Source organism: Hemitrygon akajei, chromosome 16 (genome assembly GCF_048418815.1).
Source record: "Hemitrygon akajei chromosome 16, sHemAka1.3, whole genome shotgun sequence".
NCBI classification, from domain to species: Eukaryota; Metazoa; Chordata; class Chondrichthyes; order Myliobatiformes; family Dasyatidae; genus Hemitrygon; species Hemitrygon akajei.
The window spans coordinates 51189680-51205516 of NC_133139.1; the positions used below are offsets into that span (position 1 = coordinate 51189680).

The 15837-nt window shown below is 46.6% G+C and overlaps 1 protein-coding gene across 1 annotated transcript in view; it reads right to left on the bottom strand.

The window, feature by feature from the left end:
* Window positions 1-15186, bottom strand: part of LOC140740045 (tropomyosin alpha-4 chain) — a 36385-nt gene extending 21199 nt beyond the window's left edge. The window contains exon 1 of the mRNA XM_073068873.1: window positions 14882-15186. Coding sequence (XP_072924974.1) covers window positions 14882-15013 — 132 coding nt within the window. The 5' untranslated portion in view covers window positions 15014-15186. The remainder of the gene's footprint in view (window positions 1-14881) is intronic.
* Window positions 15187-15837: the final 651 nt, after the last annotated feature.

A 15837-nucleotide genomic window follows, 5' to 3' on the forward strand; every position in this document is an offset into this window, starting at 1 on the left:
AGATTGTGTTGGACAGTAATGACGCAAGTTACCACAAGCCTGTTACCCCTGTCTGGTGGAGGGACAGTGGACGTGGGAGCTGCGTAGCCACAGCTGAAGACTAGGCCTCAAGCCTGGGGCTTGCCTGCTGCTGCAGAGCAGGTGAGAGATGCATAAGTGCTACAGTGTCGTGTCTGCACTCAGCTGGGGGCTGCCTGCTCCTGTCAGTGCTGCCCTCACTTGTCGAGCTGTGGAATGACAAGCAGGATTGTGTGCAGCGCCAGGAGACTGCAACATCGATTGCCGGACATTGTTGCTCAGGGTCTTGGACTCTTTTTAAACCAAAGTGAACAAGTTTTCTTGCTCATTGTTTTGAACGTGACTTGCTATTTTGAATGTTTTGCACCTTGGCCCCAAAGGAATGCTGTCTCGCTCAGCATTCATGCCATCCTAGTTTTCCGCCTAGTACTATCTATCTCCACCCAGACCATAGCACCCCCTGACAAAAACAGCTCTCAATGTACCTATCAAACCTTCTCTGAAATGTTACAATTGAACACACATCTATCAGTTCTGCTATCACACTTGCACCATCCTAAGTGTGGTAGTTCCTCCTCAAAGTCCTCAAATGCTCAACTTAAATCTATGACCTCTAGTTCCAGTCGCACCCACCTCCAGAAGATATTAATAACTTCCAAGATTGGTAAATAATTGGCAAATGAATATTGATGTGTGGTAGTAGCGAACTTTGATATACAACTAAAGCGATCACTCATTACTCATGAGAGTAAGGAAACAATGGGATCGAGAATTGTTGAATGTGGTAGTCAGGTCAGGAAGACTATAAAACAGGCCAGTCTCTAGGGTTCACTTCTAGAGGGGCAGAAGTCCAAACCGGTAAAGTTATGCCACACCTACTTTGAACCTTGTATGGACCACATTTAGAAGACAACGCAGGGAATATAGAGAGGTGTGGAAAAGATTCACAAGGATACCAGAAATGCTGTGGTATACTGGGCAGGAAAGGATGAACAGTCTAGGTCCTTTCCCTCAGGACTAAATGAAGATCTTTAAAATGACAAGGTTTGTAGAGAAGATGCAGAGAGACGCTTCCACCACAGCGAAGAGCAGAACCAGAAGCTGGCAATGAAAGCTAATCACAGAGTGACTTACAGGAAATGTGTTCACCAAAACATTATTGAAAATGTGGAACTTGCCACCACAGGCAGGGGCTGAGGCAAAGAGCGGATGCATCAGAGTGAAGAAACATGAGGGGGGAAGGGAAGAGGCTCACAATGCTTCTGAAGAGAGAAAACAGGAGACACTCGAGCGGAGCATCAGCTCACTGGTTCATTTTGGTGAAAGGCGTCATCTAGGCTAGTCTGAAGCACTCCAACACAAAAGTGTTAAGCATAACAGGCCAACAAACTGAACAGACTAAACAAAGAATGAACTACAAGAACTCTGCAAAAGCAGCACATGTGGAGTGGATCACGGGCCTTGCGGTGTGCTGACATTCAGTGTTCACAAGAAGCCACAGGAATGTGAAGGGGTATGACTTGCGTCTAACAGAAGCCCCTCTCAGCACATGGTTCACTGATTCTAATGCCATCGTGCCTGGCATTGGGCCAAGGGGCTGAGAGCCATTTATTCTGGGAGGAGACTGGCCAACTACTCGGAATAACAGCAAGCAGAAAAACAGCACACACAAGGTTACCCAGGGAAAAGGGGCCCCAGCTCAAAAATCCCTCCTACCCCACAGCCTTTTTAACCCATACTGAGAGGTTACACCAAAGTTCACTCTTGGGTTGAGAAGGCTCCTGAGAACAAAGGGATGACAAAAAGCAAGCCAGGCCATTACCTCATCCAGATACACCCACACTGATGAACTTCTCGCTTGCAACCGCCCCCCCCCCCCCCATGTTACTCTTGCGCAAACATAACTCTGAAAACTCCAGATCTCACAACCACAGATCTCCAGGAGCAGTTCCAGTCCCTGATCTCCAGAAATCTGCAGTGATTCAACTTAAAGGTTTTAAGTTCTCTTAATTACATCCATCCACAAGATACCCAAGTGACCTTCATACCACGTTCAAGCTTCCTTAACTGCTCCTCTCAACTTTAGTGGCCCCTGGTGTCCTGATGCCTGTAACCAAACACACTAAGCAGACTTGGTTTCGTCTATGCACTGAATTCGAGGCCAAGGTTCCTTACAACCTCACACTGATAATTCATCCCCTCTGCACCCCATTCAGCCAACTGAACGCCAGCACACTGGGACATCAGAACCCTCTGATGCAGTCAAGCCCAGGGCCAGTCTGACTGACAGATGATAGAAAAGCATTTGCCACAATCTTAAGGATGGCATTAGGGATTCTGATCTTGGCAGGGGAATGAGGGACATTGTGAGGAGAAAGATGATACCAAGAGGCCCACTTTCAATTAAACAAATAACACCATTCTGTTTTTTATATGAATGTTTGTTCTGACTCCTTGCCATGACCTGCAGACTTACAGTAGATCAGCTTTCAACCACAATCGAGGACTGAGGCGGTGATAGGGCATTAAAGGCCGGGGCTCCATATGGTAACAGAGATAGAGGTGGTGAAGAAGACATGTGGAATGAAGGTGCATGACTCATCACACATATCATTCAATGATAACCAAGCTGAATGTAGCAAATGGAGAAAGGAAGTGGAAAGGAAAATAATATAGCTGAAGAGGGCACAAAAAAGGCAGTGACGTTCCCTGGGACTCATTGATGGGCCATCACCTTCGTTTTTTATATCTTAAAGAGTTGGGTCAAAATAGAAAATTTACAGAATGTGGAAGGCAAGACTCAACCAGCGAGGAAATGCTTTGGTAGAAAGATGAAGGTAGACAAAATGACATAGTTCAAGAGTTTGCAGGGTGAAATGGACCAAGTGCAGTTCAGGGGGCCACATTGCTACTCCTGCTTGTTTCTGTAAGGAACAGAATAGTCAGTAAAGCAAATGGGTTTTGCTAACAGCAGCAGGACAGGGCAAGTTATACGAAGCAATTCTCCCTGTTTCATCAATGACCTTTTCTCCATCAGGGTTTGATGTTAGTGAAGGTGAGGAGAGTGGAACACTCCCTGATGATTGCATTCAACTCCTCATTCAATGAAGCTGCCCATGTCTGCAGCAGCAAAGCCCAGAGAGTCTCCAGTTACACATTGACAAGAGATTATATTTTCACCATGTGCTAGATAATGAGAGGGCTGAACCATCTCCCCTTGGCACTCAATGAAATTTCTGCTTCAAAGTCCACCTATTGACCACAAACTCATCTGGACCAAACATGGCTTGTTTGGTTATAAGCCATTTGACCGATGGCAAGTTACTCACTTTCTGACACCACCAAGCCTTTCCACCATCCAGAAACAGATGGAATTGTCCCCCTTGCAATACTGCAGTAGACACTGGTCGCCTGTGACCTCCACATTTTACATTAGTGATTCACACCTCAAGTTCTTAGGAAGTGCCATTTCCTGGGAGTGGCTACCTGCCTGGTGTTAGAGCCTTGGATGCAGAGGTGAATAGCTAAAGGTACTCCTTCACATGGGACTGCAGGATCTGTATGGGGTGAAGAGTGAAAATAACAATCAGCTAACACCTAGGCAGGCAGCCACTCTCAGGGAAACGCTCAGATGATAAATGACCTGCAGGGACCTGTTTTGAGTTGAAAGGAACACTTGTGACTGCTCCTGCACTGCCCACGCCCGCCCCGCAACCAGCATGGGCCGGGCTGCGTGGCCGACGGTCGCTCCAGTGCGGGCCGCGCCGTGCCGCCGACGGTTGCTCCAGTGCGGGCCGCGCCGTGCCGCCAACGGTTGCTCCAGTGCGGGCCGCGCCGTGCCGCCGACGGTTGCTCCAGTGCGGGCCGCGCCGTGCCGCCGACGGTTGCTCCAGTGCGGGCCGCGCCGTGCCGCCGACGGTTGCTCCAGTGCGGGCCGCGCCGTGCCGCCGACGGCCGCTCCACAAAGACAGGAAGCCAGATCCTGTGAGAAATCCTCTCACTGCACAGCTGAAAACCAGAGGCAGGAAATGGCAGATACCAATCCCAACAATACAAACTGTAGCAAGGAGGCCTTTGATTTAAAGAGAGTCTTTGCCAATTAAGTTACTTTAGTGAGAGATATCATTAGCTTAATAGGATTAGTCGGTGCTCTCAGCACAAGAACAAACTACAATTTCCGAAAGATCAGGATCAGGCCTGCCCCTTCCTTCCTCTGATAGGCTCACCCATTCCTTATATGGTAATACTCAGCTCAAGGAGGGAAACCATTGCTCCAGCCGAGAAATCAGATAGAAGACTTGCATTAATCTGGCACCCGCATGATAAAGGCAGAAAGAGGAGGCAAGAAGCTCACATACCACAGATGCCAATGCTCTTACGTTTGCAGGCTTGTTAAACTGAAAGATCTCAAAGGATTTGCAAGTATTTCCACTCTATTACTCAAGTAACATCCGCCCAATATATCCATCTCCACATCAATTCTGTAAATAACAGAGCACTGATGAATGGGGCTGCTTTCCCAGGAAAAGCCTGCACATCCAGCCAACACATCCTAGTTTGATTGCATCATACTGTCTTTTGTTATGAATTTCAGACAAAGTAAAAACGAACATGAAGTTCCAGCAGCCATGGAAACAGTGCAGCGTCAGGTCAGATTTCTGCTCTACATTAAGCAGTCTTCACACGAAGAATATTTCCCACAAACAGTAGCGCAAGGATTTAACACAGTGCACCACAGCCTGGGAGAGGAGCTGGGTTCGCACAATGGCCCATGCTAAATGGCCAGGCCTGATGGAGATTTACCTTTACCCTATTTGGGCAAGGGGAGGAAGGACAGTGCAAAGCAGGGAGAATATCTCCTGTTCTACTGGACATGATGATGGAAACAAGCAGTGGCTTAAAATTCAGGCAAGACATGAAGAGGAAGTTCCACATGAACCAAACCTACCCAACAGAGAAAACTCTGGAGTGATGCAATTTCATCAGCTTCTTATCAAGAGGAGACAGTACTGTGGAATTAGTGACAGGAAAGCTAACAAGCCACTCATTAACTTCACCAGAACTGGATGGAACTGAATAATCAACTTCTTATATGATCTGGCAACAAGTAACAGAACCCTGAGTCAGTGGAAGGGAATGGGTGGAGCCTCCCAGCTCAATGTCCAAGCTCAGGTGTGTTAGTATTTGCTGGGTGACTAAGGGCAGGTGTGTAAAGGGTCTGCTTTCATTTCAGCATATCTAGCAAATGATTCAGAAAATTATTAAAGTGAACTTTGAAAAGCAGTGAGGGAGAGTGTGCTGCAGAGCAAACGAGGCTGACTGGGAAGTGACTCACACAAGGTATCTGTTGGCTACACATTCTAACACAAAGATGCTACCTGCAAGACCTTTTCAACCACATTTTCACCTCATTACTGACACCCCACCCCCCCGAAGTCAGCCCACATTGTTCAAATCCTCACCTATTCTGTAAACAGTTACTCAGATTTAGACTAGATCATGGAGCATAGGACTGTGGCTAGATAAGACTAGTAAGGGACCCTGCCCCATGACTGTGTGGCTTGAGGACCAGGGGATAAAGTCTGGGCAATAGTTGCAGGGAAGAGGGATTAGGGAACGGTGTTGGGGCACAGCAGAGATAGATATGACTTGGAAGTGGTGGGAACACAATTGTCAGAGCTTCCAAAGAGAAAGGCACAGGCAATGAAGGGGGGACTATCTGTGGGTCTCAGGCAAGGTGGAGGAATGGGAGTGATGGCTAGGTTTACTGAACGCCTTTGGGTCAAATGGCCTCTTTTGGGCCACAGTAATTCTACAATAAATGAAACCGCATAAAGTCCTTCCGAAAAAGAAGTGCCTTCTCACAGAATGTCAAGGCCAATCACCAATCCTTCTACACCAGATTTGGGGAATAAAATGCTGCTATTCTTACATTTCAAAGGTTTAGCACTTCCCCGAAAATCATAGAACTACAGCACATTACTATAAGACTGGATACAAAGCATTAGTGCCAAGACCTACAATTAGCACAGCAAGATGTTCTGAAAGAAATCATGGAAACCCCTAAAACCGGAGTGAGTGTGTCTATAGGGATGACCCTGTAACCTGCTTCACTACGTCCATTTTTATATACTGGGTGCTCCCTCGATGCTGTTCTATCTGCAATGTTTACATTCCTTCAAGGATAGACGGTGCCCTTGGTTCAACTGTTCTGAGTAAAGCAACATTAGCTTGGTCTACATTATCTCTAAACTTTTAATGAATGCATAACAATCATATCAGCGGTCAACTTCCCTGACTGAGAACACACCCAAGAACATGCAAGCTGCCTTTACTCCACAATAAAAGCAAGAGACTGGAGATGTTGGGATCTGGAGGAATACAGCAGGTCGAGCAGCATCTGGGGCAGTGGGAGTGTGGAAAGAGGAATGGAACTGGTGCTGTTTCACCTTCCCTGCTCTATCGCCCCTCTCCAATTCTCTGTTCTGATGCTATGCTCCAAACTGAGATGTTGACAATTCTTTCCCGTCCTCAAGCCACTGAGTTCCTCCAGCAGACTATTTGTTGTTTTGCAAGATATGACTGCAAATATCAAGGCTGGTGGCCTTCTCAGCATTGATTTGGAGCATGAAACGCTGGTGCAAAGTTGGAAACCCAAAACCTGATGAAGGGTCTCAGACTGATGAGTTCATCCAACATTTTTGTGCACTGCTTATGATTTCCAGCATCTGGTACGCTGAAAACTCTTCCTGCTTTACTTCTGTGTGATCCAAGGCCCCACCTACTTTTGCTGCCACTGGACCTAGCAGATCCATTAAGCATCTGACTGCCTGTCCCCCTCATCCCACTACCCACAATTAGCACATCTTGCTGTGCTAATTGCACAAAAAGGCACCCACTGTGCCTTCTGCAGCCAACCATAAAGCTCCAGAACTGCCCCCCACCCCTGAAGGAGTGCTCTGTACCATGGGTTTTTATATCACTCTGCTCCGACACCATCCGAGCTGGTTGTGTGACTTCTTTGATAATATTCCCAGGAGGTTTGAAGGCACCCGAATAACAAGGCTGCTGTATCAAGCCTTCAAACATTCAGGCCAAATAGTTTTCATCACTACCAGTTACAGTGAAACTGATGGATCTACCAAATTCACACAAAGGCCTGGGGTCCTTGGAAGGATATAGGGCAATCTAATTTAAAGTGTGTAATAAAGGTCAGAGCCTCTATTTTCGTTTGAAATGAAAAGTTAATTTTTTTTTGTCAGAGACAGCCCGAGTTGCTGGGTGTTCCCTACTTCCATTGCCTAGGATTGGAAAGGAATTGGTCAAAGTTGGAGTGCAGTCAGTCAGGGAGACTTCAGGAGCCCATGACCAACATAAAGCACTGAGGATGGGAACTTTAGCCAATGATTATGAGGCTAGAGACTGACCTTTCATTTGTGGGAGAATCAAAAATCTGGAGCCAAGATAGAAGGATGCTGCTGCAGATGGTATCAATAGTCTACATAACGGGAAATCTGAAAGACTCAGTACTCTCTCGTGATGACATTTTGAAGTCTGGGTCTCTGTCCAGATTTGATTTGAGCCAAATGCTCTCCCATAGGTTCAAGCCAATGATCAGCCTACCACTCCTCTTATACCCATCATACCCAGGCCAGACTCCAGGTGTCATCAGTTAGCAGGATCGTTTGTCAAAGTGGATGCCAGTCACCAGAGAGTGATGAGCAGGACATAGACAGGTACTGCCAGGGTTACCTCTCGGGTACATTCTGGTGGGTGTAATTACCTTACAACAGCACTGAACGGAGGAAGAGAGCCCCCTCGACAGTTCTGGGGGCACACACAACCCATCGGAGAGGATGTGGGCAGTTATGTGGCTTTTGGATGTCACGAGCCCAGGGAATGGTCAGTGGAGTGTTAGACTTTCAACGTGACAGTTCAGAGAGGAAGCTCCAGTTCATGCACGGGGGATGATGCTGCTGTCTCACTGACCCAGTCACCCGTTCATCTCCGGGCCTCAGAGATGTGCAGTGTTTACACGTCCTCTGTGTTTCCTTTTACTTCCCAAGAGTGTGAGGGCTGTCTGCTGTAAATTACGCTGGTGTATGCGTAATTTGGCTGAATGGTCTTCATGTGAGGACATGGAAATGTATGTACACTATAACACCGGTGTGCCTAGTAACTGCTGTCCCACACCCACAAGAAACTCCAAACAGATCAACACCAGCAACAGCCAGTCACACAATCACAGGAATGCACATGACCCAGTCTAACTTACCTGGGCCTTCCTTAGGAGAGAGGTCTCAACTATAACCCCATAACCTGTACAATGATCACTGCCAACAGGCCCACACAATCAACTTCAGCCCCAGGACTAAAGAAAGAGGTGCATCTGGTAAACAGTAAAAACTATACCTTGGGACAAAGTGGCTGCTTGGTGAGCGTAAAGCCACGGTTTCAAAACTGTGACCACCTTCTGGTCATGTTGCAGGGATGGTAAACTGAAGGCAAACAAGCCCTTCCCCCACCAACCCAGAGCTCTCTGAAGTTAAACACCAAATATAAATAAGGAACAGGATGCCTGTTCAAGTCTCTTCCTCAACCAGTATCTGCGGGAAACCTTAACAGCTGGCGAGTTACTCATTCTTGCTACCATCTCAAGGCTTCCGTTGTAACAAATTTATCAAACAATGCAGCTTCCTCAGAGCAGATCAGTAAGATTAACTATTTTTATTACATCTGGGCAGGGGATGGGGTAGAGTTTAACACAATCGAGCTCTCCCTCAATACGCAGGCTGCGATGTGTCAAAGCTATCAGGCACCCCTCCCTGCTCACTATGGCCAAGGCCCTGGGCTGGGAAGGAAGTGCTATTGTTTGAAGCAGGAAAAGCTCCCAAAGGGCGTGGATGCTTTGGAAAGCAGTGAAAAACACCCCAGAGTTCTGAAAGAGGTAGTTGAAGAGACTGTGGCGGCACTAATAATGATCTTTCACGAATCACTTGATACTGGAATGATTCCGGAAGACTGGAAAATTGCAAATGTCACTCTACTCTTCAAGAAGGGACAGAGGCAGAAGAAAAGACATTATAGACCAGTTAGTCTGACCTCAGTGGTTGGGAAGATGTTGGGAGTCGATTATCAAGGATGAGGTTTCAGGGTAATTGGAGGCACATGATAAAGTAGGCCCAAGCCAGCATGGTTTCCTTAAGGGGAATTCTTATCTGCCAATCTGTTGGAATTCTTTGAGGAAATAGCAGGCATGATAGACAAAGGAGAGTCAGTGGATGTTGTGTAAGTAGGCTTTTGATAAGGTGTCACATGTGAAGCTGCTTAATAAGAGCCTATGGTACTACAGGAAAGATACTAGCATTGATAGTTTGGCTGACCGGCAAAGAATAAAGGGGGCATATTCTGGTTAGTTGCCGGTGACTAGTGGTGTCCCTCAGGGTTGATATTGGACAGCTTCTTTTCACATTATATAATCAATTTGGAATACAGAATTGATGGCTTCGTGGCAAAGTTTGGAAGATGTACAAAGATAGATGGAGGGGCAGGTACCTCAGAGGAAGCAGAGAGTTTACAGACAGGCTTAGATTGGGAGAATGGGCAATGAAGTGGCAGGTAGAATATAGAGTCTGGTCATGCACTTTTGTAGAAATAAAGGGATAGACTATTTTCTAAACAGGGAGAAAACTTAAAAATCAAAGATGCATAGGGGCTTAGGAGTCCTTGTGCAGGATTTCCTAAAGGTTAATTTGCAGGTTGAGTTAGTGGTAAGGAAGACAAATGCTACGCTCAGACAACTGTGCTGCTCCAAAGAGCAGCAACACGACGTCATTCTTACCCTTGGCCATTAAGCTCTATGAGTCAACCTATAGCTGGGGAAGTGATGACCCCCTCCTGTTCCACCACTATTAACATGCTTACCAGAGCTCTGTTTACCACGCCCTGTTATCACAGACACCCTGTGCAATACTACCATTGCTTTTCTGAATGGTGTGAATGTGCACCCATTACTGTGTAATATTACAGTAACTTTTGCACTACCATCTTATTAGAGTGAACTTGGAAATCGTGTACACCTTATTTTTAAGGTAACATTTTTTGTTCTTAATTCTCTTCTAATATTTGCATATTTGTGCACTCGTAATTTGTGACACTAATTTCCTTTGGGATCAATAAAGTATCTGTCTATTAAAGGCATTGATCAGACTGTGAGCATTGTGGAGTTTTAAACCTTAGAAAAGATTGCTTTGGAGAGGGTCCAGAGGAGGCTCATGAGAATGTTTCCAGGAATGAAAGGGTGAATGTATAAGTGTTTGATGGCTATTGGCCTGTAATTGCTGCAGTTCAGAAGAATGGGGGGTGGGGGGGGGGGGAATCTCATTGAAAACATTTGAATATTGTGAGACCCTGATAGAGTGAATGTGGAGAGAACATTTCCTATAGAGGGAATACAGTGGCCACAGCCTCAATAGAGAGATGTCCAGTTAGAACAGAGATGAGGAAGAATTGCATGAACCAATGGGTGGTGAATCTGTGGAATTTCTTGCCACAGGCGGCTGTGTTTTTAAAGTGGAGGTGAATAGGCTCTTGTTTAGTCAGGGTGTCAAAGGTTATGGGAAGAAGGCAGGAGATTGGGCTTGAGCAAGATAGTAATGATGGAGCAGACTCAACGGCCTTATTCTGCTCCTGTACCTCATGGTCTATAAGAGAGGTCTCTAACCCCAGCTTTTGGGCAAGACTAACTTGGGCACACAGAGACTCTGCTGTATCCAGTCAGTCCCAAGGCATTTCTCAGTATCACACAAGGAACTGAATCGGCTGGAGACAGGTTTCTGCAAAGCTGAGGAACTCAGGATGTACTGAGATAGGAGTTAGTACTCCCAGCCATTTCTTTGGCAGTCAAGTGAATGCCAAAGAATTCACATGAATCCATTGAGGTTGGCACATTTCTGAAGCTTCCTCCCCATTTAACCAGGGATGATCAGATTTCCATTCCTGGCTGGGTTTGGTAGGATTTAGCTCCAGTTGATGCACTGGTTACAAGATTGCTTAACTGTCTACAACAGGCTGTTTAAGAACGCAGTCCTCAAGAGCTCCTCCTCGTCTGCTAGCTCATCGTTTCAAGTCAGCCTGCCACTGCTGCCAGAGTGATCTTCTGCACTTCTCACTGAACCAGAGTTAACCCCTGGGGTTCGGTAGCAATGGTAGGATAAAAGAAACATTGGGCCATATGGCCACACATTATGGTGGCATACTTTCCTGCTACACTTGATGATTCTCACCATTGCCAGCTTTGTACAGCCAGCGCCATTCCGAGGCTGCTCCATCTAACATGGAGGGCACTCAGGATAGAGATGGACTTTGACAGGTCACTTCCACCACATAGCCACAGTTAAATTCAGGAGGTCAGGATTATCCTACATGTTATCTACATCAGGCTCAGTCCTGACTCGACCAGCTCTGGCTCTGCCTCAATAATGGGCAAAGTCCCCACCAGGGAACACCCTGTGTCCTTACTATTCGCAGCATTTCATTTAGGAGTAGCGCCATTCAACAGCTGAAGGAGGACAGAAGGTTCTGAGCTCTTGAAAGCTATTTGAGCACAACTTTTAGTACTGCAATACCGAATCTACGGGGAGACCCTTAAGCTCAGGCAGGCTGCGGAAGTACGATAAAGCCATCAACCTCTATTACAGTCACTGTTGTGAATAAAGTGCTGATCTTAATGGAAACCAATAAGTGGAGGACTGAACAGAGACAACAGCACTGTTACACACTGGAAGTTCTGTACAGTGGACCCCAGGAAAGTTCTATCAAATGGATGGTGACAGTGTGAGGGAGCTGATGATTATTTCATTCCATCTGCTTGGTCTGAATTCAGCTCCATACCACAGGGGCGGACATCAACAGCCCACCTCCTATGCACCGTAGTTTCATGTGCCTGCTGTGCTGCGTTGTCCAGACTAACACAGCATCACAACAGCGGGGGAAAATAAGAACTTCAGAACCTCCGGATGAACAAAGTTTTGATCCCAGCAGACAAAAGATCATGCATTTACTGCTAGACAGCAGACTATGGATTCTTTTTCTGCTTTGGAAATTGCTGTAGGACATTCCACATCAAACCAAGAGACTAATAGAAGTTTTGAATCTCACTGGAATGAGAATGTCTCCCCCTCAGGATTGCATTATTTACAGTACTTTATATAAAATGCAGCTCCGGTTCTGGGACAATTGGTGAACCCAGAGGTAGATGATCCTTTGGAACTGTTCGGTTGCAGAATGGGGAGCGTCAAGCTGGGATAGGGAAGTCTTAGCTGGGAATGAAGGTGATGTGTGACTTGTGAGAAGTGTGGCCCAGTCAGAAGTGATATGTGTATACAACACGGACTGCAATAAGGGGTGCTCAATGGTAACAAGTGAATGGGAATTCCACTTATTTCAACTTCAGAGTGACCAGTGTCTTTTGACCAGCTGGATACCATGGGTTTGGTTCAGTGTCCCGATTTCCACATAGACTGACACAGGCAATTCTCCCAATGGTACTTTCCACACACTTCCCAAGAACTTCACTAGCCATGATCTTGCACCAAACGCTGCCAAGACCTTGCACAATGCAAAGGGGTCACATGGGTGAGCAAGAATGGGGCCAGCCCTCTAAAGCACTAAGAAATTTCTGACTGACAGAACAACCACACCCCAGGTTTATTACCTGTCAAAATTCTTACATTCAACCTTCAAATTATTAACATTTTCCCCCCCAAGAGCTACGACTGGCAGAGCTCATCCTGCGAGGTCAGGACAATCAAGTGTTCGGCGTCCCGAATTTCCTGGGGCACGAGTACAAATACTAACACGCTGAATTTGGGCTTCAAATTTGCCTACTTAGATATCCACCCCACTCTATGTCCAGAGCTTATATCCCAGCAATTCACCATTCTAGCCTAGTAGCCCACCCCACTGTCTGCATTCCCAAATCGCTTCCCACACTATTTCACTGAGTTCATTGTGTCAATCGAATGAATCTCTTTGTATCAGCGACTACTTACAGTGTTGGACATGGTAACCACTGAAAAGTTCTCCTGAACTCCTCATATCAGTGACTCATACTTTGGTCTGGCTTTCAGCTCACATTGAGGCAGTTTCTCCCATCTACCCTTTCAGAACATGGATCTGGCCAGCCACCCTTCTGCCTTTTACTTACTGGACGGGAACATAGCAATGGTCAGCTTGTGTTTTTGGACTCGTTATTCACCTTAGCGGCTGCACACCACTCAGGGCATATTCAAGGCTCAACACAGGGCACCTACCCTTACTGTTTGCCTGATGTGATTAGTGACATCAGAGCACCATGAGCCATCATTTCCAGACGGCTCCAAGCACAGGCTGGTTTCTTTATTCTCAACGGCATGAATCATCCCACATTCACTCCTCTCAAAAGTAATTTTTAACACTCTCCATCCACCACAGAAGTGGAATTTCCCAGTGGCCACCCATTTCAATTCAACTTCCTATTCTAACATATTGGTCCATGGCTTCAATGAGGCCACACTCAAGCTGGAAGAACAACGCTTCATATTCTGTCTAGGCAGCCTCAATTCTGATGGCATGGACATCAATTTCTCTAACCTGGTAATTTCTCATTCCTCCCCCTTCTTCCTTTTCCTATTTTCTGGCTCCCCTCCTACCCTTTCTCTACTCCTCACCTGTCCATCACCTCCCTCTGGTGTCCCTCTTCCTTCCAAGGTCCATTCCTATCAGATTCCTTCTTCTTCAGTCCTTTATCTTTTCCACCAATCACCTCCCAGCTTCTTATTTCATCCACCCTCCCAACCACCCACTTTGTGGAACGTATCACATACCATTTTGTACTCCTCCTCCTATCCCTCATCATCTTATTCTGGCTTCAGGTCCTTTCCTTTCCAGTCCTGATGATGGTTCTCCACCCAAACATCAACTGTTTATTCCGCTCCATGGACGCTGCCTGACTTGGAGTTCCTCCAGCATTTTGTGTGTGTTGTTCGAAGATTTCTAGCATCTGCAGACTCTTGTCTTTCTAATAACAGACCTCTTTCTATCTTGCCACTTTGTTATAATCCCCAAAACCATGTAGACTACAAATTTGACACCATACTTCCAAGTGAAGCAAGTTAATGAAAGTAACTGGTGGAGTGGCTCCAAGTGATTACTCTTCCAACTTGGACAATGGGACCATCTCACCCACTCAACGTCAAACTTACTCTTAGAGCTTGCCATCAACCCAACTCTGCAATTTCTGATCCGAGACAGGTAAAGCATTGTTGAAACCTTGAACAGCAGAGGCCTGAGGGCAAAACCACCTTTACTTCATCCCTTTAGTTTCACACAGAAAATGCTGGAGGAGCTCAGCAGGTCAGGCTGCATCTATGGAAAAGAGTAGTGTATTTCACCTCCCTTATCTGGTCACCGCACACGTGTCCAGGTAGATCCGGAAAACGCCCAATTTTGAAGATTTGGTAGACTTAACCGAATTATCTGAACCAAAATTATTCGCTGACCAAGATGAGCAAAGTATATCAGGTTCCCATTAGCAAGTAGGAGCTTTGGCAGGCTGCGGAATATAAATTAACAGCCATGGGTATCCACTTAACAATTGTCCCCTCCCAAGAAGTCTCGCTCCCTCCCCATTCCTCCCTCTCAACGTAGGGAAACCATGTTCCTTGCTCCTTTATCCTGTCTCTCTCCTTTGCAGGGAGATAATAGTTTGCCCGCCCCACCTCACACAAGGAGTTGGACTCTAGGGCAGCCTCTGCCGGCCACCGCCCTTCTCCGTGAGCGCCGAAGCATCCCTGGTCACCCCGCCCGCGCTCTCCGTACTAACTTGCTCTCGCAGCTGGCGCTCCGTGTCCAGCTCCCGCTGCAGCCCCTCGGCTCGGCACTCTGCCTCATCGGCCTGCTGCTGCAAGGTTTGGATCTTCCTCCGCACCGAGTCCAATGAGGTAGCTCCTGCCATAGCTGCGAGTTCTGCCGACCGTACTGAAGGCAGTAGAAGGTGGGTGAAGAGCCGGCGCTTGCCCGGGAGACGTGCACCAATCAATGAGCAAAGGCGGCCGCATCGGAGCCCGCCTCCCGGTGATGTCAGCGGGGGTCCCAGGCTGGAATATGGAACGTTTCTCCTTATTTGGGAAAGAGTGGATTAAAATGAGGGCAGCGTCCCCCGGCCTGGGGCTGCAGGAGCCGCCTTCCGCACATCCGGCCAAAGCACAGCAGCTAATAAACTCGTCATCCCCCACTCTTGATTCGTCCGTTTCTTTCACTTTCCACAGATCCAGATGTATAGAAAGTACCCTGGATTCACTGCTCCTTTTCCCAGGTTTTTTGAGGCAGAACAACCATGTTAGGGCGTGGTCACTGTTTTAAGACAGTTTCGCGTGCCCCAGCAGCAGTTATTTAAAAACAAACTGCATCGTGATTATAACTCTAAAATATTAAAATATAAATCTGAAACAAAAAGGACAGTACTGGAATCACTCAACAGATCAGGCAGTATCTGTGAAGAGAGGAAAACAGGACACTTGAGAATCAGAATCGTGGTGAAATTTGTTAACTTTGAGACAGCAGTACAATGCAGTATACAAAACCGTGAATTACCATAAATAAATAAATACATACATAAATTAAACATATTTATACAAGTAGTGATTTCACTGTCCATTTAGAAATTGGCTGGGAGAGGGCAAAAAGCTGTTCCTGAATTGTTGAGTGTGTGCCTTCAGGTTTCTGTACCTCCTTCCTAACAGTATCAATGAGAAGAGGGAATGTCCTGGGTGGTGAGGG